At 40.3% G+C, this 25,819-nt stretch overlaps 10 protein-coding genes across 15 annotated transcripts in view; 4 read left to right on the plus strand and 6 right to left on the minus strand.

Annotated features, from left to right (window-relative positions):
* Positions 1–448: 448 nt before the first annotated feature.
* LOC115623146 lies at positions 449–1,413 on the minus strand. 2 transcript variants are annotated; one of them, XM_030517355.1, is made up of 4 exons: positions 1,295–1,413; positions 1,147–1,230; positions 939–1,086; positions 449–882 (listed from the first exon to the last, which is right to left on the minus strand). In XM_030517355.1, the coding sequence occupies exons 1-4, from the start codon at positions 1,409–1,411 to the stop codon at positions 536–538; spliced, it is 696 nt and encodes a 231-aa protein (XP_030373215.1). In that variant the 5' UTR covers positions 1,412–1,413; the 3' UTR covers positions 449–535. The 2 variants fall into 2 exon arrangements, with proteins under 2 accessions (XP_030373215.1, XP_030373216.1); XM_030517356.1 differs by having other exon boundaries at positions 1,287–1,395.
* Positions 1,414–1,450: 37 nt separating this feature from the next.
* LOC115623123 lies at positions 1,451–2,644 on the minus strand. The gene is made up of 3 exons (XM_030517332.1): positions 2,410–2,644; positions 2,119–2,350; positions 1,451–1,849 (listed from the first exon to the last, which is right to left on the minus strand). Exons 1-3 carry the CDS (start codon positions 2,536–2,538, stop codon positions 1,557–1,559), a joined length of 654 nt encoding a protein of 217 aa, XP_030373192.1. The 5' UTR covers positions 2,539–2,644; the 3' UTR covers positions 1,451–1,556.
* An 875-nt stretch (positions 2,645–3,519) lies between these two features.
* LOC115622404 lies at positions 3,520–5,019 on the minus strand. Its single transcript, XM_030516335.1, has 6 exons — positions 4,864–5,019; positions 4,720–4,803; positions 4,509–4,656; positions 4,320–4,451; positions 4,066–4,263; positions 3,520–4,003 (listed from the first exon to the last, which is right to left on the minus strand). Exons 1-5 carry the CDS (start codon positions 5,017–5,019, stop codon positions 4,136–4,138), a joined length of 648 nt encoding a protein of 215 aa, XP_030372195.1. The 3' UTR covers positions 3,520–4,003; positions 4,066–4,135.
* Positions 5,020–5,173: 154 nt separating this feature from the next.
* Positions 5,174–6,116, minus strand: LOC115623118. Its single transcript, XM_030517325.1, has 4 exons — positions 5,879–6,116; positions 5,739–5,822; positions 5,533–5,680; positions 5,174–5,473 (listed from the first exon to the last, which is right to left on the minus strand). Exons 1-4 carry the CDS (start codon positions 6,077–6,079, stop codon positions 5,244–5,246), a joined length of 663 nt encoding a protein of 220 aa, XP_030373185.1. The 5' UTR covers positions 6,080–6,116; the 3' UTR covers positions 5,174–5,243.
* Positions 6,117–6,325: 209 nt separating this feature from the next.
* On the plus strand, positions 6,326–10,096 carry LOC115622937 (chromosome transmission fidelity protein 8 homolog). Its single transcript, XM_030517067.1, has 3 exons — positions 6,326–6,454; positions 9,341–9,467; positions 9,703–10,096. The coding sequence occupies exons 1-3, from the start codon at positions 6,435–6,437 to the stop codon at positions 10,003–10,005; spliced, it is 450 nt and encodes a 149-aa protein (XP_030372927.1). The 5' UTR covers positions 6,326–6,434; the 3' UTR covers positions 10,006–10,096.
* Positions 6,360–9,240, plus strand: LOC115622936 (general transcription and DNA repair factor IIH helicase subunit XPB). The gene is made up of 3 exons (XM_030517066.1): positions 6,360–6,666; positions 6,725–8,562; positions 8,634–9,240. The coding sequence occupies exons 1-3, from the start codon at positions 6,615–6,617 to the stop codon at positions 9,177–9,179; spliced, it is 2,436 nt and encodes an 811-aa protein (XP_030372926.1). The 5' UTR covers positions 6,360–6,614; the 3' UTR covers positions 9,180–9,240.
* Positions 10,097–10,778: 682 nt separating the features above from the next.
* Positions 10,779–14,131, minus strand: LOC115622426 (histone-lysine N-methyltransferase E(z)). Of its 2 annotated transcripts, XM_030516362.1 has the most exons (8): positions 13,943–14,131; positions 13,181–13,885; positions 12,965–13,125; positions 12,739–12,753; positions 12,343–12,440; positions 12,099–12,279; positions 11,354–11,920; positions 10,779–11,286 (listed from the first exon to the last, which is right to left on the minus strand). In XM_030516362.1, the coding sequence occupies exons 1-8, from the start codon at positions 14,062–14,064 to the stop codon at positions 10,877–10,879; spliced, it is 2,259 nt and encodes a 752-aa protein (XP_030372222.1). In that variant the 5' UTR covers positions 14,065–14,131; the 3' UTR covers positions 10,779–10,876. The 2 variants fall into 2 exon arrangements, with proteins under 2 accessions (XP_030372222.1, XP_030372223.1); XM_030516363.1 differs by lacking the exon at positions 12,739–12,753 and having other exon boundaries at positions 13,943–14,130.
* Positions 14,132–14,178: 47 nt separating this feature from the next.
* On the plus strand, positions 14,179–15,306 carry LOC115622816 (nuclear envelope phosphatase-regulatory subunit 1 homolog). 4 transcript variants are annotated; one of them, XM_030516886.1, is made up of 4 exons: positions 14,179–14,395; positions 14,528–14,599; positions 14,651–14,797; positions 14,850–15,306. In XM_030516886.1, the coding sequence occupies exons 1-4, from the start codon at positions 14,374–14,376 to the stop codon at positions 15,008–15,010; spliced, it is 402 nt and encodes a 133-aa protein (XP_030372746.1). In that variant the 5' UTR covers positions 14,179–14,373; the 3' UTR covers positions 15,011–15,306. The 4 variants fall into 4 exon arrangements, with proteins under 4 accessions (XP_030372746.1, XP_030372747.1, XP_030372748.1 ...); XM_030516887.1 differs by having other exon boundaries at positions 14,859–15,306; XM_030516888.1 differs by having other exon boundaries at positions 14,663–14,797.
* Positions 15,307–16,425: 1,119 nt separating this feature from the next.
* Positions 16,426–25,819, minus strand: part of LOC115622560 (protein FAM49B) — a 31,280-nt gene continuing 21,886 nt past the window's right edge. The window contains exons 3-5 of the mRNA XM_030516531.1: positions 24,308–24,571; positions 17,753–18,015; positions 16,426–17,688 (exon numbers count right to left, since the gene is read on the minus strand). Of these exons, the coding sequence (XP_030372391.1) occupies positions 17,424–17,688; positions 17,753–18,015; positions 24,308–24,571 (792 nt within the window). The 3' untranslated portion in view covers positions 16,426–17,423. The remainder of the gene's footprint in view (positions 17,689–17,752; positions 18,016–24,307; positions 24,572–25,819) is intronic.
* LOC115622562 (ell-associated factor Eaf) lies at positions 19,867–21,047 on the plus strand. Its single transcript, XM_030516532.1, has 2 exons — positions 19,867–19,932; positions 20,039–21,047. Exons 1-2 carry the CDS (start codon positions 19,870–19,872, stop codon positions 20,798–20,800), a joined length of 825 nt encoding a protein of 274 aa, XP_030372392.1. The 5' UTR covers positions 19,867–19,869; the 3' UTR covers positions 20,801–21,047.

The following is a 25,819-nucleotide window of genomic DNA, read 5'->3' on the forward strand; positions in this document are numbered from 1 at the left end:
TCGTTGCTGCCAAGTCAGCGACAGCTCGAGTTGCTGTTTCCGTTTCCGCCATGCGCTGCTCTTCTGTCAGTATGTGCGTGTGCGCAAATTATTTTAAAAGGATTTTGTGTTTAACATTTTCAAGAGTGCCTGCATATGCATTTGCATACATGTGTATATATGTACTCGTATGTGTGTTGCACTTTCCCTCAGCATACATGTGTGGGTGTTTAAATGATATAATTTTAAAGCGCTTGCTAGATAAACACAAAGCCCAAATTAAAGCCTTGAGTGCAACTGTCGCGCTACATCTCTGCATATGTAATAGATACATACAAGTATGTGATGGCCAGTGTGTGTATATTTAGTGAGTGCGCCTGAGTTGCATAAAATGCTTTTGTAAGCTGTGCAGCGAACCGAACTGAAATTCGTTTTAATTAAAAAAGTGAAGCCAAAAAGTATGCTACAATTTTTGAGTTTTTACAAAATATTACGTATACGTTGCAGAAAATATAGCAATTGGAATACATACAAGCAACCACACACGCACACAACGCTAATTACAATAATGCCCCGATGCTGGTGACTTTGGTGATGGCCTTCCACCTTGCGCCTGAGGACATACTTGTATATGGTCAGAATCCATCACTGGGCCGGAAGTGAAATACGCGAGCGGTCCCTGGCCACATCGGTAGTCGCTTTGATCGGTACTGCTCTGCAGCATTCTCGTTCCGCCAGATGAATGTTGGGATTTTTTCTGCCTGCGTCCCTTCGACTGGCGTTGTGGAGTGCGCTGAGGCGTGCGCTGTGATGAACGCCTGCACGGGGTCGGGGGATGGTAGGGACACTTGCAGAGCACATTGTAGAACTGAAAGATAATGTAGACGAAGCAGCTCTCGACAACTGCATGCCGTCTCATGCATAAATATATGACATGATGAATTAATTCATTTACTCACTCAATCCCAGTAGCAATAATATGATGTTCTTGGCCATGCTCAACTGGAATTTGGTCTCGCTGAAGAATCCATAAAGAATCAGAAACATCTCAATTAGTATGCCAGCGCTGGAGAAACTGAGCCAGTAGCGCATATAGCGGGTATCACGCTATAAATAGACACTATAATGCAAGACGTGGTCACCCTTCCCTTTATATATTTTTCTTACCCTATATAGGCCCACAACTAGCAGGACGATTAGTGAGAACCAAAATATGCCAAAGCAGGTCGCAAATATGGTCAGCCAGCTGAGCTGTAAGTGCAGAAATGTGGAATATACTATGGCTTCCAATTATTCGAGCAGCACACCATCTTACATGTTGCACTACAAGACCCAAGGAGAGCAGGGCAAAGAGCACGGCACAGAGCATATCGAAAGCGGCTATGACATAGGAGCAATACAAAAGCGTGTCCTCCTGACTTAAGGCCAGCATTGCCCTTGATTTCGGCTGCTCTCGAATAAAATGTTTTTCAATGATAGCACAGTCAAGGCCGAGATGTTTTATTTGCAAACACAAACTTGTATTACATAGAAATATATAGTATTTACTTAGGATAACATTTCTCGAAAGAAATATTTCAATTTGAATCATTATCGCGCCGCAAACTGCGCCTCAGCTCACGCAATTCCAGCTTCTCCTGACGTCTCCGCTCCTTGCCTGATTTCTTATACTTTCGCTCACGTTCTCTATGCTCCTTGGGCAGTCTTCTCTCATTGCGTGACATGTATTTATAAGGATTTGCTTCTTCCATGTTACTTGTATCACAACCGCCTCTAGATCTAGGGGGTGGTGGCTGATGGTACTGCTGCTCATGCCACATTATCTCCATATAGAACAGATATATGACGTAGACAAATGTCATCTCAACAGCTGTGAGGAGGAAAACAGAAAATGGGATTACCAAAAGACCCAAAAAGGCAATAATAAATTGTATCATTATTGCTCTTATTCTAATTAAAAATTAAGCAGAAAAAAAACAGCCATGAGTGATTATGATTTTAGTTTGAAATTATCTGTAAACTTTTCAATCGATCCCTACACAACATCGTGCCTAGCAGACACTTCTCACATTTTAGATCCTTAGGTAGTCTCAATAACTTGGTTATATGGTTTCGCATATTCGAACATTCGATTCTTACCCAATCCCACAAATGGGAGCACAGTAATCTTAACACCCTCCCAATTCACCGACATGGCCAAAGTGAAGCCATAAAGCAGTAGAATGGCGTCCAGTAGAATACCCAGGCAGGTGAAGAACAACCAGTAACGGACGTAAATCAATCGGCGACGCCATATGCCCACCAGCAGCAATATAATGATTAATATCCAGAATATCGTGAAGATCAGGGCCACCAGTGATGTCCAATGGTCCTGGCGACAATTTCAAATTAGACTCAACCGCAAAAGTCGGACGAGAAACCAACACTTACATGCCTCGCATAGACAACTGCCGAGATAACGGCAAAGAGCACCGCAGATATCAGATCGAGAGCAGCGACACAGTAACTGCAGTAAACTAAATAGCGCGTAGATGTCGAGTTCCGAGCATCCCTCTCCATATTGCCACAGACATCAGGGCAATGACACACGTTGCTAGCTCGTTTCGTTTGTTCGCTCGTTGATTCGGCCGTTTGCAACGTTGCCTACTAAATCAAAGCTATAATGATAAGCACGTAATGGCTACATGGCCTGGCAATGGCTGCTGGTTAATCAATGCAACTTGATTGCCAAAAACACCAAAACCAGACCACTCTGCACAGTGCACTGCAGTGGTGGGAATATAACCCGAGCCATTATCATTATCTGAACAATGCATTTCAAAGAATTTATGTGAGTACGCAATTCGTTCGCTTTTGGATTAAGAGAACATCAAATTACCAAAAATGCAGACACTCTATATATTACATTCCTCAAAATATACATCCAATTTATAGTTTCCATATACTACTTGCTTATCAACACTTCTTGGGCTTTAATTTAATGCGATTTTCAGTTTCATTTGTTTGCTCATAAAGTGTAATCTATTGGACCAATCGGGTTTTGCCAACGATAGTGAAACGATTCATTAACAACCGATTTTGCAAAAACTAGAAACTAGTGCCTTTTTTATGCAACCAAATCAGACTTTTCTCAAAATATTTATATCTAGCTAATAATCTAGTGGCTTTATCTTTCTTTTGCTTTTTGCTGGTACAAATATCATTACGATCTATGGATATATATAAATACAAAAATTTAAGAAAAAGTTTGCTTTTTAAATGCTATTTTTAAATGAGCTACGGAGCAACTAAATGAACTTTACTGAATTTATTTAAATTTAATTCGTTCGACTTTATTATGAAATTAGCAACAAATTCAGCATATGGAAACATTTTTAGATTACAAATAATTTTCATATGATATGAAATCCATGTAGTCCCTCCTCACTTATGGTTTATTATTATTAAAATTATGATAACTTTGTACATGCGTAAAAATATGATGTATACGTGATTTATTTAAGCTTATATTATAATTATATATGTATATACGAATATTGATATTTTTACCAATAATTTTATTCATATAAATATTATTTCATTTAAGTATTTTACGAATTTTCGGGTGCATACGATAAGCTTTAGTTACAAATATAAACAGAACGATTACAATGTAAGCCCTAAAGACAGATCTTTTTGGGAAAAAATGATAAATTATTTTTGTAGTAAAAAGTAGCGCCGCTCTATTATCCTGGGACCCACTGTGCATTGACTATGTGACAATTTTACGTGGCCATCTGGCCGTCTTTCATTTACGCTATTTGTTTTGCTGCCGACTGCCGATGAGCCTTTGGAGATTAGATTTGCGCCTTTGACAACTTGACTCTCCGGCCAGCGGAGGCTTTCGTCTGACCATAGCATAGAGACTAACTCAATTATTATTATTGTTTGTGTTGCCTTGGATTTAGCTGCGAATTGATTTTGCGATTGCCATTGCCATATTCCCGCAACGAAATTGAAATGTGCTGTGGACTCCAATAGAAATCTAAGAATATGTATTTTTTATGTGAGTTCTAGCACACGTGAGATGAAAATTGACTTGCATACAGAAATATATAGTTGTGTATGGGTACATTTATTAGGTATTTATTTCACTCTTCTGTATGGCTGTTTGGTTTTACTTCTTCCTGGCTTTTATTCTTCTTCCTCGACTTGCGCCTTTTTTTCTTGCCTTCTTGCCCAGCCTTTTGCCGCTCCTGATTCTCCTGCAGCAGGCAATCAGTCGAAAATCCGACTTTCTATGCTCTACTCGCAAAATAGTTACAATTTCGTAAAAGAAGTAATTAAAATCAGGAACTTACCTCTGCAAGCCTTCTCATCCAGCGGGTGCTTCTTTCTATGCTTTCTTCCTGTTTCCGGTTCATCAAGTAAGCGACATGGATCCATGCACATATAATACCGATAGATGAGGTAAATGCAAAGACTCTCTATAGCTGCAATTAAAATTATTTTGTAGCTAGGCTCGTAAAGAAAAATTCAACCGCACATACCAATGCCTGCAAACAATGTAGAATACTCTTCAATGTGAAGCCAATTCACTGTTTTTGCAGAAGTTATGCCCCAGAGGAGAAATATAATATCCAAAATAAATCCAGTAAGTGAAAAAAGAATCCAACAGAGCACCAAGTTGGGGCGATTCTAAGAAACAAAAAACAGATTAATGCAGGGCCAGGGATATAAGTCGGATAAGTTGGAACCAACCTTCCAAAGACCCAAGGTAAGCAAAAGGACAACAAGCACCCAAATCATAGTGCCCAAAAGCGCTATCATGGAAAACTTATTTAACTGTAAATTGGAATAATTTAATCACAGCATATACTATAGTAAAATATCGGAACCACTCACCCTGGAGACAACCGTAATTGTTGCACGTGTTGCAAAAAACAGTGCATGCAACAAATCGCATGCGGCAATAACATAGCATATTGTTAAAAGATTGCTATATACGGCTGTCCTGAAACGATTGCGACAGGAGTTTTTTTGTTCAGATTTTGCCGCCATGTTTTCGTGTAATCTTAGTATATAGTATGTATGTACTATTATAGCTTTTCTGAAAACTATAGCAAAGCATATATTAACAAAGAAAATGTTGTACCTAAAAATTTATCAATTCACTTAAAAAGCCTCCCCATATTAAATAATAAGCTGTACGCAGTTTTAAAATATAAGAAAAATATTTTATTGTACAAAAGTACAAAAATATATTATGAAAATCTTCCACCCAACTACTTTTTCCCTTTCTTCTTTTTATCAGGGCTTTTCTTCTTGGATTTATCTTTGGGTTTCTTTTGGTCGGATTTCTTCGCCTGCTGTTTCATACGTTCGCATGCCTTCTTGTCCAACTTAACCTTCTTTTTCTTTACCGGTTTGCCCTTTTCAGGCTCATCAACCATTCGGCAGGGATCCATGCACATATAAAACCGATAAACCAGGTAAATGCATGTCGATTCAATAGCTTTAAAAATAAAAATGAGTCATTAAGAGGCTTGCAAAACTTCAGACATATCCACTAACCTATGCCAATAAAGAGAATGGTGAACTCCTTGATGTGGTCCCAGTCCACTGTTATGGAAGATGCAATGCCCCAGATCAAAAAGAGTATGTCCAGGACAAATCCAATCAGGGAAAAGATCAGCCAAGTGCGCACAAAAGTTGGACGTCGCTGAATGGTTCAGATTTTAAATGTTTGAATTTAGCTGTTGCCAAGAACTTTTACAAACCTTCCATAGGCCCGCAAGAAGCAGAATAACGCTCAGCACCCAAAATATAGTGCCAAAAACAGCAAGTATTGAATATAAGTTAGCCTGTTGCAAACATAAAATTAGCAAATGAAACGTGTCAAATTTGTTCGCTTACTTACACTCCTAACCAACAGGATTGTGGCCTGAACTGCGAAATAAAGCGCGTGAATAAGATCGCATATCGCAATGGTGTAACATATTTTCAGAAGGTTGGCATAGATCGCGCTCACTAGAGGATGGCGTTTGGAAGATTTCTTCGTCTGCGCTTGTTTCTTGTCTTTCTTCGGCGCGGGTTTCTTCTTCTTCTTGTCTGCGCCCATAATTGCGACTGCTCTAGTATATTTGCTTGGTTAGGTTTGTGTGTGTGAGCTTTGTTGCAAGGCATATCAGATTTAAAATACACTTTAGCTTAAGTAAATTAATAACAACATTGGAGGTTTCAAAATGTGCAGCCCGTTTCGCGACTTAAATCTGTTCATTCACAATAGTGAACTCTTTTCGTCGAAGTGGCAACAACGAAAATTCGGTAGCAGTGTGTGACTATCGACAGGCATATCGATAGCAACGATGTCTTTTTCTGCGGCAGAAGCGCTAGCTTTGGCGGCTTATTTGTGAGCAGAGACACTAATTAAGCTTCGTGGAACATTTTGTGCCAAGTTGAAATATAAACGGAACATGCCCATTTTAGTAAAAACGTAAGTATTTATGTGGTTTATATACATTCCTACAAGTGTTTAGCCGCCCCGGCATCGCAACGTGGCGTTGCCACATTCGTCGCTAATTTATTTGCTGTCGAGTTTGTGAGCAGCTGCTCGCAATTCCTGAATCTGGTGAAATTTGTGTGATATCCGTGTAATGGGGCCGCCAAAAAAGTCGAAAAAGGATCGCGGCACTGTCGATAAGTTCGGTAAGCATGGGCAACTAGAAAGACAGTAGCACACGTATACAATGCGCCGCTTTTGCAGCCAAGAAGCGCCGTGCTGAAGATGAAGCGTACACACAACTGGCGGAGGACAATGATAGCAGTGACCATGCCGTCGAGTCGGAGGGTGTGCCGGGCGCTGCCTCAAAGAATGCCGAAACAAATGATGAGCACATCATGACCGATGAATACGGCGCCAAGGACTATCGATCCCAGATGCAACTACGACCCGACCATGCGAACCGCCCGCTGTGGGTGGCACCCAATGGCCATGTCTTCCTTGAATCCTTCTCGCCTGTGTACAAGCATGCGCACGACTTTCTCATTGCAATCTCGGAGCCTGTTTGCCGGCCGGAACACATTCACGAGTACAAGCTGACGGCTTATAGTTTATATGCGGCCGTATCTGTGGGTCTGCAAACACACGACATTGTAGAATATCTGAAGCGCTTAAGCAAAACGAGTATACCGGAGGGCATACTTGAGTTTATTCGGCTGTGCACCTTGTCGTACGGCAAGGTGAAGTTGGTGTTGAAGCACAACAAATATTTTATTGAATCGCCACATCCAGAGGTGCTGCAAAAGTTACTTAAAGATCCAGTTATACAGAAATGTCGGCTGCTTCGGCCAGAGGAGGAAGGATTCATTGAGGGCACTCTCGAAGGCAAGGCCATAACACAATTCGGCACCAAGTTGCCAGCCACCGCTGGCGACACCGAAAAGACTGCAGCCGAAGAAGCGGCGGGACCGAGCACTTCAACAGCTGCAGCTGCAGGACAACCCGCTGACGGTGCTCCAGCTGTGCCCGATGATATCACGGATTTCTATGAAAAAATCGACAAGGAAGAGGAGGATGAGGATGAAGCTAATCTGAAGACCGTTTCTTTCGAAGTTGCGCAGGAGAAGATCGAACTTATACAGAAACGTTGCATTGAGATTGAACATCCGTTGCTAGCCGAGTACGATTTTCGCAATGACACCAACAATCCCGACATCAATATCGACCTCAAGCCAGCTGCCGTGCTGCGTCCCTATCAGGAAAAAAGTCTGCGCAAGATGTTTGGCAATGGACGGGCACGCTCCGGCGTCATTGTTTTACCCTGCGGTGCTGGCAAGTCCTTAGTGGGTGTCACTGCCTGCTGCACTGTCCGCAAGCGCGCCCTGGTGCTCTGCAACAGTGGCGTTTCCGTCGAGCAATGGAAACAGCAGTTCAAAATGTGGTCCACTGCTGACGACAGCATGATCTGTCGCTTTACTTCGGAGGCCAAGGACAAGCCCATGGGCTGTGGCATATTGGTCACCACCTATTCAATGATAACGCACACCCAGAAACGTTCCTGGGAAGCTGAGCAGACGATGCGCTGGCTGCAGGAGCAGGAGTGGGGCATCATGGTGCTCGACGAGGTGCACACCATTCCGGCCAAGATGTTCCGTCGCGTGCTTACCATCGTCCAGTCCCACTGCAAGCTGGGTCTAACCGCTACCCTTCTGCGTGAGGATGACAAAATTGCCGATCTTAACTTCCTGATTGGACCAAAACTGTATGAGGCCAATTGGTTGGAGTTGCAGAAGAAGGGCTACATTGCGCGAGTACAGTGCGCTGAAGTCTGGTGCCCGATGGCGCCCGAATTCTATCGCGAATATCTAACCACCAAGACCTCAAAGAAAATGCTGCTCTATGTGATGAACCCGTCCAAATTTCGCAGCTGCCAGTTCCTTATTAAATATCACGAGCAACGTGGCGACAAGACCATCGTCTTCTCAGACAATGTGTTCGCCCTTAAACACTATGCCATCAAGATGAACAAACCCTTCATCTATGGTCCCACCTCTCAAAACGAACGCATACAAATTCTACAGAATTTCAAGTTTAATGCAAAGGTTAGTTGCTCGATGCACCTGGAGGATGTTTGCGGCACGGTTATCTCTATCTCTAATTTTTATTCTCTCAGGTAAACACCATCTTCGTCTCCAAGGTGGCTGATACCAGTTTCGATCTGCCCGAGGCTAATGTGCTCATACAAATCAGCTCGCATGGCGGGTCACGGCGTCAGGAGGCGCAGCGTTTGGGTCGTATTCTGCGTGCCAAAAAGGGTGCCATAGCTGAGGAGTATAACGCCTTCTTCTACACCCTTGTCTCGCAGGACACTATGGAGATGAGTTACTCACGCAAGCGGCAACGTTTTCTTGTCAATCAGGGCTACAGCTATAAGGTGATCACACATCTGAAGGGTATGGATACCGACACCGATTTGATGTACGGCACAAGTGAAGAGCAGGGCCAGCTTCTGCAATTGGTGCTTTCTGCCTCCGACTTGGATTGCGAGGATGAGAAGCTGCCGGGCGAGGCGGGCTATCGTCCTGGTGGTGGCGGCGGTGTTGTTAAACGCACTGGCAATCTCAGTTCCATGTCTGGCGGCGACGATGCTATCTACTATGAGCATCGGCGCAAGCATACGGGCAGCATACATCCTTTATTCAAGAAATTTAGAGGTTAACTAAGCCCTTATGTAAACTGTGAATTGTTGTGGGACCCAAATAAAGTTCAGCTACACGAAATGCAAGTGTGTTGCCTTAAATAACTGTTATTTAAAGAGGGGTTACTTTACTAATATCCTGCGTTAAAAAATACTTAAGAATATACTTATTTCCTTTACAGGCACAGCTCGCAGCAAACACCCGAATGGGCGATAATTGAATTGCAGGGCGATCTGGAAGTCCGCTCCAACCAGGATATGCACGACCAGTTCATTGGCGATCTTTCCTATAACAAATACGGACAGCCGGTAATTTAAAATATTGTTTGTAGTAATTATTTGGATCTGACTCTAAGCGTCATATAATAAATATAATATAATAACTACTTCATTTTAAAATGTTCGTTAGCAATTAGGCATTTTTGTGAAAGCAAAAGTGATTTACCATATATTATTATTAATGACATTATTTATTTTTGCATGAAACCACACTCTTTCGAAATATATATAATTTAAATGTGAAATCTCTTCCCTCCGCTTCTAGATACTCATCATTGGCCACCACATATTGCAAGGACGCGAACAAAAATTGGATAAGCCCTTTGCTGTGTTGGAAAAGTCCAAGACCAATGAGGGTCAGCAGTTGTTGGCCAACGTTGATGCCACATTAGACGCCACCACTTTAAATACGACAGGCGCTGAGCGCACTTTGCTGGACAATACGGTGGCGTTGGAGCACAAGAGTCGCCAACGTACAGAATACACTGTACGCGCTATATGTACGAAGAAGCTGATATTCAAATCAAGGCCCAAGCCCATTATAGCCAATGTGGCCAAAAGCGTTTAGTTTCAGTTGTGTGTACATAATTGTTTTATTTTTTAAGTATACAAATGTGGATAGTTGAGTGATCTTAGAATAAATGTAAAATATAATGGAATGAGGGTATTTACGAGCTGAACCTCGCTCGCGACTCTGGCATTCCTTTCTATCAAGGTCCACACGTTCATGTATTCATACACCAGGCGCGCATAAGTGAACAGCAAGTAAACAAGGTAGCTGGGACTTAAGTTGCGAATGTAAGCAAAAAGCAGAGGCTCACGAAAAGTAAACAAACTGAAGTTGGCTGCATTTGAAATGTAAACAAACGCGATCCTTACGGTGCTTTGCGAAGCGTAAACAAACTGGGGCTCTCCTATTGGTTGCATTGCAAATGTAAACAAATGCAATTCTAACGGTGCTTCCCGAAATGTAAGCAAAAATCAGCTGTTTCACATTAAATCAACAGCATGCATTCGCCTACTGCCCATTTATGTTCCCCTGGTAGATAGTGCGGGTTTATGAGTTAAAAGGCCAACTTGGCCGGATCGAATTTAATTTTTTCGGTTTTTATATGAATTTGCTCCATTTCGTGTATCCATACACCAGGCGATCATAAATGAACAGCAAGTAAATATGACGGCTGGGATTTAAATTCTGAATGTAAACAAAACGAAAAGTAAACAAACTCCAATTAAAACAGCGCATCCCGAAATGTAAACAAAAATCAGCTGTTTGACATTAAATAAACGCGCAGGTGATATTCAAATCTAGGCCTAAGCCATAGTCAATGTGCTTAAGCGTTTAGATTGAGACGTGTACATAATTGTTTTATTTTGTAAGTATGCAAATGTGAATAGTTGAGTAATCTTAGAATATATGTAAAATATAATGGAGTGAGTTAGACAATTTCCATTTCTCGTTCAATGCCAACGAACTTCAGTTGCTCTGTGGGTCCGTATCTATAGTCGAAGAAGAGCTCCTCGCCCGGCTGTATGGCGCGCTTAGCGAAAATCCCAATTCGGTGATCACCGGTGACCATCATAACTTTGGCATAACAGTTCGGGTTGATCGAGTGATTGGCGAAACGGATTTTGTTCCCCTTGCGCGTTGCGTCGACAACAAAATCGTTGTTTAAGTTGAAAAGGAAGGAGCACATGTACTTGTCGTAGACCTTGCCACGGCGATCGGCTTCATCCTGAGAGATGATCTCACCACAATATTCCGAAATAAATTCGTTCTTTTGCGCGCCCTCCTTCAGAAAGATGCCCCAGCCGGCAATGTCCGAAGGGGCCATAAGTAGATGTTTGTCTGTGTTTGGGAAATACAATGGAATTAGATCGGGAACTTAAATATGTCCGATTCAAGCAAAACTTACGCAATCCACGCTGTACGCACACATTCTTGCAGGTGATTTTCGTCAACTTAAATTGATCGGCACCACAAGCCTGACACAGATCCGGATCGCATTCCCGCACTGCCAAATAGCAAGGACACTGCTTTGTGTTACACTGCGCCTTACAACGGCAGCCAGGAAAACGGTTCTGACAATCACTGCTGCAATTGCAGAACTTCTCGCAGAAGTTTTGGGTCTGGATGCACGAACAGTTCATGTCACAGGGCCCGATATGATCGCACGGCGTATAGTTGTAGACGTGATTGGACGAAGAGTCCTTTTTCAGTTGGATTTTGCGGCAATGCAGCGACCACAGGCGTTGCTTCTTCTTTTTCTTGCGCGGCGGTGTAAAGTCCTGGCATAGATCTTCGAAACAAAACTCGGCAGCTTCTTTTTGGGCAAACTCGTACACCTGGCGACAAGTTTTCGTAAGCATGTTATGCGCGATGGCGCAATAATTCTTTAGATAGACCTTATGCAGTACTCGAAAGAGCGCCTGATCGGCACCGGTCCAAACACATTGAGTGCTCGTAATGTTCATCATGCCAGCTACAAATGAAATGATTTTTGAATGATTAATAATCACTAATTATTTACCTAAATTAAGAAATATTTCTAGTTGCTAATCTTACTTGTATAAGCAATCTCTATTCTTTTGAATATTGTAGTAGTAGGTAGTTTACAAGTTTGCACATTAAATAAATATTCGACTGGTAAATGGACTTACCCATTATGGAATTGATTTCGGCGCTATTGACTGCTATTCCGTTATCCTTGCTGTTCTCATGATTGAAGTCCTTGTTGCTAAACTGGCTATTGCTGTCGTTGCTATCCTCCGAACTGCCCTCATTACAGGAATCTATGGGCGGTGTCTTGCTATCGGCGGCCAACTTCTCCTTCATGCCATCCTGCAGGAATACAAAATCGTATTATCAATCTATTTAGGCATGTACAGATTATCAGGAACTTACGATCAGCATGTAGCATGAATTGCTGCACGGCTCGACAAAAGTCTTGAGCTCGGGATAACGCCGCTTCTGAAGATTGGGACCAGCGTGTCCCTGCAGACCTGCATAAAGAAACGCAACAAGAATGAGACAACGCAACGAACTGGCTGTGAGGAAGACACATGGCATGGCTATGAGATGCTTTTGTTAGCATGAACAGCCGTTACTTCTTGAGATACGATTATGGTTGAGGCAAAAGCTGCGCGAATGAGGCGAGATACACCAAAAAATTTGTAGCAAGACAATGGCCAAATTAATTAAACCAAGGAATGAGATGAAAGGAGGAGCAGGCGACAAGGCTTTTCGGCATGAGTGTGAGTGCGTGTGGCTTGCGAGACAACAACTACAACAACAACTCACCCTGCGCATGGTGACCTAAATAGCAGTTATTGTTCATTACAATTTTAATTCAATTTCGATTTGTTGTTTTTTTAGGTTTTGTTTTTGGTTTGTTTTGAGGACAATAGCGATTTTTTATGCAAACATTTTTTTTTTTTTTTTTCAACCAAATAAAAGAAAAAGCAAACAAACGGAATAGTTATTAAAGTTGCCCAGCAGCTTGGCAGCCGACTCAGACGATACTTACGATGCAGAAAACAGTCGTACTTGAAGCAACGCCGACAGAAGAGCGTGTGGAACGAGTGCATGGTGCGTTCACGGGAGACACTCTCGGCCTTAATGCCATCGATGTTGGGTGTACACTCCTGTGGTCGCTCTGGATCCTGGTGCTCGGTCAGCTCAATATACCTGTCGGAAGCGATACAAAATTAGTGGCACTATGATAATGCAGAACATAACTTACTTCTCTTTAAGTTCCTGCGCTGTTCCCTTGTCTGGGAAATTTGCACTTATAGCCTGGAATATAATGGGAACAGGGAAGGGTAACTTTTCCTTTACCTCCTCAACGTTTGGTTTCTTGTCCTGTGACTCCCCGGCAGCGGTATCTTCCGCCTCCTCTACCTTCACTTCGCCCAAGGCAGCTGTTTCGATCGTCGCCACAGCCTCTGGCTTCTGCTCAATCTCATCTTCCTCAGTTGTGGGTTTCGTGGCACTCCCCGATGTCCCCTTGGTTGTTGCCGTTGTGGCAGTTTCCTCTAATTCCTTGTTCTGGGTTCGCATCAGTGCGTGTACCAGCTCCACAAAGATGGCATCGTCCATGAACGACGGATCCTTGTCGCCGTGCACCTTGCCGTCATAGTTCTTTATCAGCTCCTCAATGAACTTGCCATCCTTGTCGAGAACTTCGTCACCCATATATGGTATGTTGTGCAACACTGTCTCATCCTCAACCATAAAGTTCTGCTGCGTGGGCGCCCAGGTGTACATCGTGGGTATCGGAGTCACCGCATTGATCACACAGATGGGCACACGTTGGGTTCCGTTGGAGCCATTATAGCTGGTCACCTCGGCACGCTTCACGCAGTCTACGTGTGGCGGATCGTATGGTTTTGCCTGCCACGTCTTAGACTCACAGTACAGATCCTGCACATTGTGATTATGCTCGTCCCTGCAATGGCACAGACACCTAAATTTACTGCTTGGGGGGCGGTTTTCTTCTTCTTACCAGTTTTTGATCCAAGCTTCTTTGATCTCATCGGCCCGTTTGTAGCGCTTTTGTTGACGTATTTTCATGTACTCGGTCTTGACCCGACGTTTCCATTCCGGCGGCACCTTGGCGGTGCTCATTCTGTCAACACTTATTTATTTATTTATTAACAAAAGCCAGCGGCAAAACCGCCTTTTCTAGTGACGTGAGTGGCCAGCGCTATCGATATCCGCGAGCTGCATTAGCGAGCGGTGGACTCACGCGCATAGAGAGTCAGTGTTGAAAAATTTTTATGTTGCGGTCAAGAAGAGGAAGACTGGCAAAAATAGAAAACATACAAAATAAAAGTAATATGTAATTCTTATCAATTCGTAGATTTGAATAAATTTTATAAGCTGGACAAATTCAAACACATCAAAGGAGCCACGAGCATCGAGGAAATTGGCGCAATGGAACCATCAGCTTGTGAAGGTAAGCGCCGAGCTGGCTGAAGCGAACATTAAACTGATACCGAAACGAAGCGGTTGTTCAGATGTTGCCCTTTGCCTTACCCTAACTATATTTACTGATTGTGGTTAACTAATATGAATGATTTGATATTAGATCTCAAGGCATTCGAGCGGCGACTTACCGAGGTGGTTTCATCGTACAGACCCTCCACGATCCGGTGGCGCAGTATGTATTGAATTAGAAATTAAGGACAGTGTTACAGGACGTTACCCTTAGCATATTTTTCAGTTGTACTCTCCGTGATGTCCGTATGTACAGCCGTTAGCGCATGGTACTGGTTACGGGATCCACGAACGACAGTTGTGCCCCTAACCGAATCCCTCTGGATTCATCCTATATTTACAGTCGCCACCATTACGCTAAGTATGTTGGGATTCATTATACACCATGCTAGGTCCATTATTGACTTGTTTAGCCGTTTCAGTTGTGCTGTTCATATTCGGAATACAGAAGCTTGTGGTGGCGCCACAAATCATAACCTCGCGAACAAGGACGGTGCTAAACGACTTCAATATGAGCTGTGACGACACTGGGAAATTGATATTAAAGCCACGCCAAAACAATAATTGCACATGAGCCCGTTTTGTTAAAGAGATAAATTGTAATTAGTTAATGAAGCTTCCATACCTTGCCCTCATACACATGTAGTTGCAATTATTAATCAATCAGAGACCTTTCGTAAATTTTGCCATCAAAATTATTGTCAAACGTTTGCTCCTATGTATGTGAGATCATTTCAAAGCTAATCATAAGTTTGCAACTTTTCTAATACATACTATATACCGCCGCCAAGTGTGCAGTTGCTTGATGAGAATTGCGTTCTTTGCTGCCAAACAAAAGTATGATTAAAATAAATGACGTTCAAATTTGAATAGCACTTGTGTTTCGCTAACCATTTTTCCGGCTAATGAAATATTAGGTAAAATCCCCAATCCATTTGCCCCCAAGATTGTGCAACACCATCTGTTTTGGCTTGTTCTGTTGATTGGTCCACTGCCTTAACTAGCTGGAGAGGTTGCTATATATAGTGCGCGCTGATGCAGCTCAAATCATCAAACACTTTTTGTTAAGCAAGCAACGAACAGCAAAAAAAATTCGCCATGAATTTCGCATACCTTTTTGCCATTGTCCTTAGCGTGATCCTCTTCATCAGCTCGGGTAAGATATTTGTTTAAATTAGCATTTTTCTCAGCTGCTCCATAAATTCCTTCTTTTTTGTAGCCCAATCCTTCGCCATGGAAAATGACAAAGACTCTGACCACACCCACCATAAGGTGGTACGAAGCTTGAACGCAGCAGACAACATCGATAACCCAAAGGATGGTGAAGCTGCCTGCTGCGGTTAAGAACCAAGCCCAAAAGGCATCAATGTCATGCATTTGCTAGTGCCTCTGAATTGAAATAAAGCATTATTTAAAAACGTATACTCGTAAAACTCTGTTTGGTGGGCATATACGGGCTGAAATAGTAGGACTGCGCAATTTTAATGTATCCAAAAAAATAATATGATACGCTAGTGTTCCTGAATTCAAAAGAAAGCATGTAGGAAACGGGCACTATATCTGGTATGAACTTTAACCAGTTCTGCATGTTTTTTTTAAATTCAAACTATCGAGCAAATTGGCAAACTTGCTTAATGCTTAAATAGCCCCGAATACGGGATCTTCCTAAAATATTTGTCTGCTTTAAATTATACTTCTTTTATCTAAGAAATTCATTTCAGAAATAGGTACAAAAAAGAATTTTCGTACAAGATTTTATAGCATTTTGTAACGCTCCTTTCTCAGTCGTTTCATGTAATTTCTTGATAGTCTTACTTACAAGCAGATTAGTTTATAAATAAGCAAACACATAGCCGAACACATAAATCCTTACAAGTAATACTCAACCCGTCGAGTCTGGTTATAATTCCTTTTGGTAGACTCAGTTTTAACTCAAGTATTTCAAAGAATATAAAACAATTGTCTTTTCTTTTGACTCTTCGCTTCTAATTGTTGTTGCGTGATATTTATTCCCATTCAGCATTTCTAGTATTTGCATTTCTTTCTTTATAAATACTTATATCGTATAAATCTGCACTTAGTTTGCGTGTCGTTTGTATAAGGTTCTGCCTTTTAATTTTTGGTAGAAATATTAACCATCATAAATTTTTATAAATTTTAGATTTGTATATCTTAAAATGTAAGAATATTGCGCAGTTTTTGTTTTGTTTGTCCTTCCTTTATGAACTTGTTCAATATGGTTATAAAATTTGTTTATCAGTTTTTGTGTTGCGACGTGCAAAATATAAATGCATCTGCTTCTGTGTGTGGTTTGTTTTTAGTTGTTTGGAGTTAAGTCTGCTTTACGGATTTATAGGTTAATTGTTTATAATAAAATACTGGCACCAAGCCTTTATTTATTTTTACATCATTATTTTTACTACCACAACTCGTCGGCTGGCCATGTACCAAAAAATAGGCTAAATTTGATTTAAAATGTATTTGTTTATATGTAGATATTTATAATAATCTCTGTAGTGTGGAATTTAGGATTTTGTTTCTTTTGCGCTAAATTACATAATTTTATAGAAATTTTCTTTATACTCGTATCTGTGCATCCTCATCCTCGTCCTCATTATCTCACTTTTTACCTACAACTAGTGCTAAACTATGAACTAAATGTTGTGTTTTGATATTTAAACGTTTCAGTTTGCAATTGGGGAGGCGCAGGTTATTCCTTATTTTCTCTTCGTTATTAACAATCGGGGAAACATTAAAAATGAGCGGTAAAATGGAATTTGCATAAAATATAACTAAAGGCTGCCTCCCACTTTATGCGCGCACACAAAAATAAAAAAAGTTTAAACATAAATTCTCTTACGAAATAAATTAAAGATGAAAACATTTAACAGTAGCTTAACACATATAGAAAAAGTTCTGGGCATGGGCATGGTAGATTGGTGTACTGGTTTATCCCTATTCCTGTGGTCGCTCCTCCAAGCCCAACATTATGCGGCCAACATATTGCGTATATTCTTCGGCGTATTCTCCTCGTTTAAGTGTTTGGTAGTATAGCGGAGGGCGTTGAGCAGCGGCTCCGCCTTGATCGCCGGCTGTGCCTGCAGCAGACGCACACATCCCTTCACGTCGACATGTGCCCCGCGGGCAAACGCCCCCACAGGATGCACATGGTCGTAGAGTATGACGAGTCCCACCATAACGCGCAGCACCAGCATTTGTGTCTCCTCTCGCTCGATTTGTTGCAGCAATTTACTGAAATAACATATAGAGATTACTAATACTGAATGATTTCAAATCTTTTAAACATTCTACTCACGGATTCTCCAGCATTCTGAGGCACACCTTGGCCATGGTACCCAACGTTTCCGTCGTATTTTGCACATCGTCCGCATTGTCGTTCACAAACTTTGAGGTCGCCTCACTTAACACCTTCAACATGGGCGTGGCATGCGCATAGAATAGCGACATCCGATTGGCCAATTCGGTGCTGACTAGCATATTCTCGGTGGAATCGATCCGCTGACGGCTCACAATGCGTCTGTAGTAACTGAAATCGTTCTGTATGGCGGGTGTTTTCATCTGAGGGAAAAACGAATATTTATCGAGAAAATTATTAGATTGATTATTTTATTATATTATTATTTTTTATTGTATCACAAAATGATCAAAATTATATTAGAATGGTTAAGAACTGCCGCTTGTAATAGTAGTATGAATGCTTTTCATTTGTATTATTTCCGAAAAAAGATTGAATTTCGTTGCGAAAATGGTTAGTTGAACAATTCCGATTCCGTATTATTCCTTCGAATTCCAATTATACAAGAGCCTTTTTTTTGTCAATTATATTATTATTATATATTGTCAATTATCTAGCCTTATTATGCAACAACAAAAAAACATTTTTTTTAAGAAAAATGTTTCGATGAAAAGAAAATATAATCACATTTCTTATCAATTCGCAAACTGCTCATATATGCATAAATAAGTAAATAGATTATGTGTGCTGTGAAATGTAATAAAAAATAGCTCGATCATAATCTTACTGTCGTTAAACAAGTTTCCCATATAAGGTATATATTTTTAATCAGTATAATGAGGCAATTCATCCTAACATTACCACCAGTCCGCTCCAAGCCGGTGACCAAACTTGGCATGTCGGCTCTCTTAGTTAATAGGAAACACAAGTTTATTTGGGGCACAGGGCTTTTCACTGTCGGGGCTGTTCGACTGCAACATTCTCTCTTGATTTTCCATTTTAAATAGTTGATTCTGGGGCCCCGTAGCTTAGACTAATAACAGTTAACAACGATTTATTTAACTTGCAACATTTGCAAGTTTACGTTAAAAATAAGCGATTGGATAAATATGGTTAACCTTTTTTCGTGATCGTGTATAGTCTAAGTAATTATAATTAATAAGATAAATATAAATATATATGGAAAACAGAAAAATAAAAACTACATAAGAGCTACAAGTATAAAGATCTTTAGTTCAAGTATAAGTGTGATTTGGAAAGTGCATTGGAAAATATTGTAAGAAAAAGATCAAGAAAGCTATTTTTTAAAGTTTGCCGAAGTTTGTTTTCCGGACTGTTTAGGATAACATATCAGTATCTGCGCGAGAAAACGGATAACAAGCAATATACTTCTTGCTATATAACTGCTTCCGTCGTTACTATTCGATAACAATAAGCATTTTTGTCCATTATTTTTATTCTTGTCTTCAAATCGCCAGAAAATGTCCATGTTAGTCGTAGAAAATAGCTTCCGATCGCTCAGTCATTGCAACTGTTTCGTTTTAGCAATAACGATTCGGCCATAGAAAATCATTTTCATTTTAGCAGAGAGAATCTCGATCATTCACAGTCATTATATGCATGAGGATAAGCAAATCTCATCGTTTGCACTCATCCGAAATCAACCCATTATAATAAAGAGCATTGGAGCTTAGTAAGCAGCGCATATTGCTGGCTTTATCTTTAATTGCCGTCTGTTTCATCTAATTGGACCCAAACGTGCCGCCGTAATTTTCCAGGCATTTGTGTCGCTTAATTTTTTGTAGATCTCTAGCCCAGACCTCACAGCTGTGCACACACACACACGTACTGGAATTTTATGTGATTTCAAAGCGCATTTCAGCGTTTTAGCATTTGAGTTGTCAGGGCTGCAAAAGCGCCGTGCGTGAGAAAATCTATATCCTCCCCCCCGAAACTAAGTACGAGTACGAATGCTCGTATGTTTAAATAATTCTCAGCTTGCTCATCATTCACCTTGAGAGAGCAGCCGCCGCATGCATTTAAACAAATAATGTTATACGAGTATACGAGCATAGATATGTGCCTCACAACTTCACGTATTCAGTATTTTGTGAGGCGGTTTTGTAAAATTGATATAAAAACGTTATTAGCATAAATTATTCTAACAGTTTCGAAAGATGCAGCCGACAAGACGGATGATCAGCAGTCAGCAGAGTCAGAATAATCGCTCCCGTCGCTTGGTGAGTTGTTGACTATACTATACATTTAACTATCAACTCATTATTAATTGCATTTTTTATATATGCATGCATATTTCTATTGTATCGGACGTGGCGTCATTTTCAGCGCTTAGTGCTGTGCTTACTGCTGCTGCCTTACATTGAAGTGCATGCTCAATATTCCAGACAATGGCAGAGTCAGGCTTATGGCTACAATCTGCCACAATATCAGCAACAACAACAACAACAACTACAACCACAAGCTACCTATCGTAACACACCCACGCCTTTGACTTACAATGCAGGACAAGCCTTTGCATCTCCTTTACCAATAACCAGTTCAACCGCAAACTCAGCGCCTCGTTCCATTTGGTCGGGCGCCCCGATTGTTGTGGACGACAGCCTTTATGGCGAAGATAGCAGCAACAACAACAACTACGATTTGGAAACGGATCAGCATAGCACACATGGATATCTGCCCACAAGTACTGTTCACTATAGGTCTACAACGACGACCCCAACACGTGCTGCAAATCACAACTACAACAATGTTGCTGGTTATCAATATTTTACGCAACAACAACAGCAACAACTACAACAACTTGAAAAGCAATATCAGTTGGCGCTACAACAACAAAAGCAACAACAGGAAAGCGAACTTCTAGCCGCTGCCGAGGCGCGTCGCAATGACAATCCCGTCATTCAAATTGGCAATCGACGGCCTCTGCCACATGTTGGTGGCAACAACTATTATGAGCCTCCATTGGCGTTGCAGCAACAACGCAGTTTTGCAGCCAAATATGCGAGTCATTATGCAAATTATTTGCGCAAATATCCGCAACGGCTGCGCGCGCTTTACAACACTGGCGCCGAATACATAGACAAGTGAAAGAAAGAGGTCAGCAGCAAAAATAAAACCGATTTGAAATCAATTCCCAAGTTTCTACTCTAATTTTATTCAATAAACGCAAATTGAGAACATGGCATGCGTTCAAGTGGAATCAGCCCGCCCAGGGAATTTGGAATTATCGTGTGTGTACGTGAATGTGTGTGTGTGTGGCAAGCAAATAGCAAACATTCAACTAATTGCAATATGCGAGCAGATCAATTGTTGTTTGCTCAACTTTCTCCCTAGATTACACCCATATTTTTAAAACTTATCATTACTCTATATAATTATTGTTTATGTGTTAGATAATATTCTATTGAGTTTTGTTTACGAACATAAATACCTGAAATATAATTATTGTTTATGTGTTAGGTAATATTCTATTGAGTTTTGTTTAAGAACATAAATACCTGAAATAACGAAAAAAAAAAAATGGAGTTTTTAGATTATAAGTTTATAATTGAAATTTAATTTTATTTGGCATTTTATCCTTTTATCGCTGAATAGTAGACAGATATTTAGATTTCGCTGGACTATAAAGTAGCAACGGAGAAAACATAAAACATGAAGACCTAAAGGCACCCGAAACAAGATTTCTGGTAAGCTTTTTCTTATAACTAGATTTTCAATTTTGGACTCGAGTGTATGAACACTTTCTTTATATAATTAATTTAAAATCTGTGCACTTCCAAATTATCAGCTACATTTTAAGCCAGTATCAATAAAAAATTTGAATAAATAGCATCAGTTGTTTATATATATGTACTTAAATACAGGTCCATTCATATTTTTACTAGCGGATGCATTTCTGAGACTCCACAAAAGCTGCAACAAAATCATTTTAAGATCTGAGGTCCAAGATATTGGTCCTTATGTTTACTTTTTTAACGAAAACAATGTTACATTTATTGTTGACTAAAACAATTCCTCAATCGCAAAAATCACGTCGGTAATTATGATATGAAGGCTTATTTGTATTGGAAATATGAAAATCCAAAATTCCAACATAGTCAATGAAAACGTAAATTCATAATATTTATTTTTTCAATTTTGTTTTTAGTTACTTTAAGGGTCAACAATTAAAAAGGCAAGCAAGTTTTCAAGTATTTCCTAAAGCTTGTAATGCGGTCAGAAGTGACGCTTTCTGTATAAGACTGCAAACAGCTATTGGCCTGTGCCTGTCTTCAGTTGTTAACTCCTTAGTTTTATAGAAAAAAAATAAACGTGTCCACCTTTGGCGCAGTTAACAGGATATTGAGCGGCAGAGTGTGTAAAATGCTGGAATTTATTGCTTTCAGCTAAGAATAGCAGGGCCAGCGCTGTGTTTGCGTGTGTGTGTGTTGGGGAGGGGAGGGGAGTTAAATTGGTTTACAAGCAAAGCCAATAAATTCTGCAGCATACTTTGAGGCGCACTTCAAAAATACAAGTAACAAGAGTGCAATGTGCGGCTGAAAGTTGTCTAGAAACGGAAGTGGCTATAAGCTAGACATCACGTTTGTGCCATATTGAATGAACTCATATGTGTACTTGTGTGTGTGCCAACATTTCCACAACACAATGAACGTGCAATTCTCACTCCATTCTCATTTCCATTTACATCACCATCACCATCATCGCCATCACCATCACCATCACCATCGTCTTTACTATCAGCTGCAGCCCATAAAAGTTGCAGCAGAAGAAAAGCAAAGGAGAAAAAGAAAAAAAAACATCAGAGCAAGCCGCCAGCTACCACTGATGGGCCCGAATCACGTTCGGTTTTTATTCAAGTTTTGCACACAACGGAAGCAGCTGAAAGCGCCACAGGAAGCGGCCAGAGATTTGCAATAAAAATTAATCGATTTGTAAACAGTTTGCCATTTAAATGCATCAGACATGGGAACAAATGGGAATGCTGAATAACCCAGTTTTCTGTGTCGCATTTAGCATCACAACGCAACACTCTCTTTTTATTTTTATAAGCACTTGCTGCATTATAAGCAATTTCAATTAAACTGCCCGACGACCAACTGCTATCACACAGCATAAATTGAAGTCTCGACATCTCCCCCCGATCCCTGATCCCCAATAACCAGCACCAGAACCACCAACAGCAACAATAACACTCACAACTATAGATTAACTGAGGCATAAACACGAAAACGCCGCACACTCACTCGCACACTTGACTGCTTTGCGTGTTTACTCAAGCGCTGACAATTGCCGAGCTATTTAAATGGCTCATGTGTAACAGTTAATGAGAATTCACTGTAGACACACACTCACACACTCACGTGTACAGACAATAATACATATGTATGTACATAGCACGCACAAAGATTTTTCATCAATGAGCCTCAGCACGCGCGCCTCTTGACAGCTACCGGTCTACTAGTCTTTCTTCAAATCTACACTAAGCGAAATGGAAAATGAAACACAACTTCAATTAGAAATTGGCCATCATTCATTATAAGTATTAAATCAGATATAACTCTTAAGTGTATCAAACATTTTTTTCATATAGAAATTGTGAATATTTGAAAAATGATGATGGAACTGGGACTAGAAACATTGTAGAAGCTTGGATTGTTGTGAAAATATAAAATATAAATATATAAAATATTTGATTTGGATATCACATTTATTTATCCAATTTCCTTCACTACATGGCATGAAAAATAATCCTATAGAGATTTAAAGATGTACAAAATTCTAGAGTTAAAGACAAATGAACCCCTCTACACTCTTTCAACCAAACATTTTTTTTTTATAAATAAGTTCACTAGTTGATACGCAAACTTTGATTTTATTGGAATTGGAAGTAATGGCATCGAATCCATGACATATATGCGGAACTTGATAAATTTGTGTCTAAATTATTCGTCTGTCTAACACTATGCCCACACGTTTTACATTCAACATTTTTTTAATGATAATGGAGTTATATGGATACAGATCTGTCAGCTTAATGTGGCTTTGTTAATTAGTTGTAATATTAGTTGTCTATTGTTTATAAATTCGAACGATATAAGACCCATTTAACCCTCCCGTTTTATAGCTAAAACGTGTACCTCTCAGTGTAGCAGTCAAACAACCTGCCATTGAAACAGGCAGTCCGTCTGTCAGTCACTTATTCGGCTTGGGGAAGCGGCAAGCCAAGTCAATTAAAAATGCAACCACGCGCGCAATGAGTCGGCAACACTGACGACTCGACTCGACTTCACTCGACTTGACTCTACGTCTAACTGCCCCCACATGCATATAAGGCAGACGACAGACGACAAATGACAGTGAACGGAGTCGTTGCTCATTTCTATGAGTGGTTGCTTGTTGCAAGCATTTAAAGAAGACATTTAGCTGTGACCCACGCATATTTTGCACTTTGTGTGGGCAGTCCAACCAAATATGGTGCATATATGCTCGTGTGTTACAAGAAACATACTATACTTGTACATATGTAGATAAATATAGTAGATGTGTTTGGACCGACAACCACAACAATAACAACCATTAAAATAACTCACTCACCTTGTACTCATCGAATTTCAATACAAATTCTAAAATCTCGGCCAGCTGCTTGACCAACGCCTGTTGTGTTTCCAAGTGCTGCGTAGGATTCAGTTTGCCGCCAACCAGTTGGCCCAATAGCATCGGCACTATTTTATCCAATTCCATAGAGTGTTCGTAGCAACGTTTCAGCTTAATGACCAGGGGCAGGACGGCGGACCACGCTTTGGCCTGGCATTCGGTTGAGGGATCGGCTATGGCTTCACGTATTTCTTTTCCAGCCCCCTGTAAACAGAGAGAATAAATGGGGTTTTCAATATTAATTTGTAGGCTGACTTAACTGAATAAAAAGTAGAAAAAAAAAACACATTCTCTCGGTTCGTTTTGCTTTGCAAAATGTGCGCTTGGCATGCAAACAATAAACGGTTTTCATGTTTGATTTTAGTTCTTTTTTCTTCCGTTTTAGTTTTTCAATTTTTTTTCTCCACATTTTATGCTTTTGTTTAATTACAACAAAAACGGCAACGGTGCGGCTATGTTGTTGTTATTTCTGTGCCACATGCAACCATATAATGACGAAGCGTTGCTTCGTTCGTGCATTGACCGGCGCTGCGATTTGTATCGGCGCTTTGCAATCTAAAATACGAATAACAAATAAAAAAAAAAAAAAAAACTATAACAGCGAACGGGCATTGCATGTTGTACAGAATTTACTTGAATTTTTTCAATTGAGTGAGACTTTGCTCAGACTACGTAGCAATCAACAAATGGCGTTGATAATTTCAATTGTTGATTTTTGCTTTATGACTCCACTAATTGGGGGGTTCGCCTATTAGGAACACATTGTTGTCTTTGAACATAATTGCACTTTTTGGGTGTGCCATCGATTACCCGAATAAATGGCGAAAAGGATCAATTGAAATGGACGTCGAATATTTCGTTGAATTCCAAAGCATAAAGCTTTCGTGCGTTGGCATTTAGCCAAATGGCGCTATTCGAGTTTAGATTACCAAAAAAAATTTAGCTACACTTTCTGTGATTAAAATTAAATTTGAATTGACAATTATGCAGTCATAAAATAAATGTCTAAAATATTTATTAATTAAGGCATCAAATCGTTTAAATTGTAAGTAGATTTGCAATCTTAAAACGAAACTATTTGAGACCCGATTGTTTATAATTTGTTTACCACTTGGCAGCGCATTAAGTTATAATTTCTTCATGTTTTGGGAGATTGTTTTAATACTTAGTTTGTTGAAATAAGCTTTTGATTTAATTTTGGTTAAGTAATTTAAGTAAAGCGGTATCGAAGTGATGCAGTCTCTAAAAACTTTGTCAGCCATCAGAGTTGCACACAATTTTAATTCTAATATGTCTTTAATAGAAAACAACCTTTTTTGGGAATTCAAGAATTATCAAGAGCTTCTGTGGGTCTCTGAAATAGAGCGCATACTAACCAAACTTTCAGTCATTTTAAAATTTGATTGAGTTCGGAAAAGGGAGGATATTGAATAAATTAAGAAAGGTAAATAG

This window comes from Scaptodrosophila lebanonensis, unplaced genomic scaffold (assembly GCF_003285725.1).
Source record: "Scaptodrosophila lebanonensis strain 11010-0011.00,11010-0021.00 unplaced genomic scaffold, SlebRS2 tig00000043-arrow-pilon, whole genome shotgun sequence".
Classification (NCBI taxonomy): Eukaryota; Metazoa; Arthropoda; class Insecta; order Diptera; family Drosophilidae; genus Scaptodrosophila; species Scaptodrosophila lebanonensis.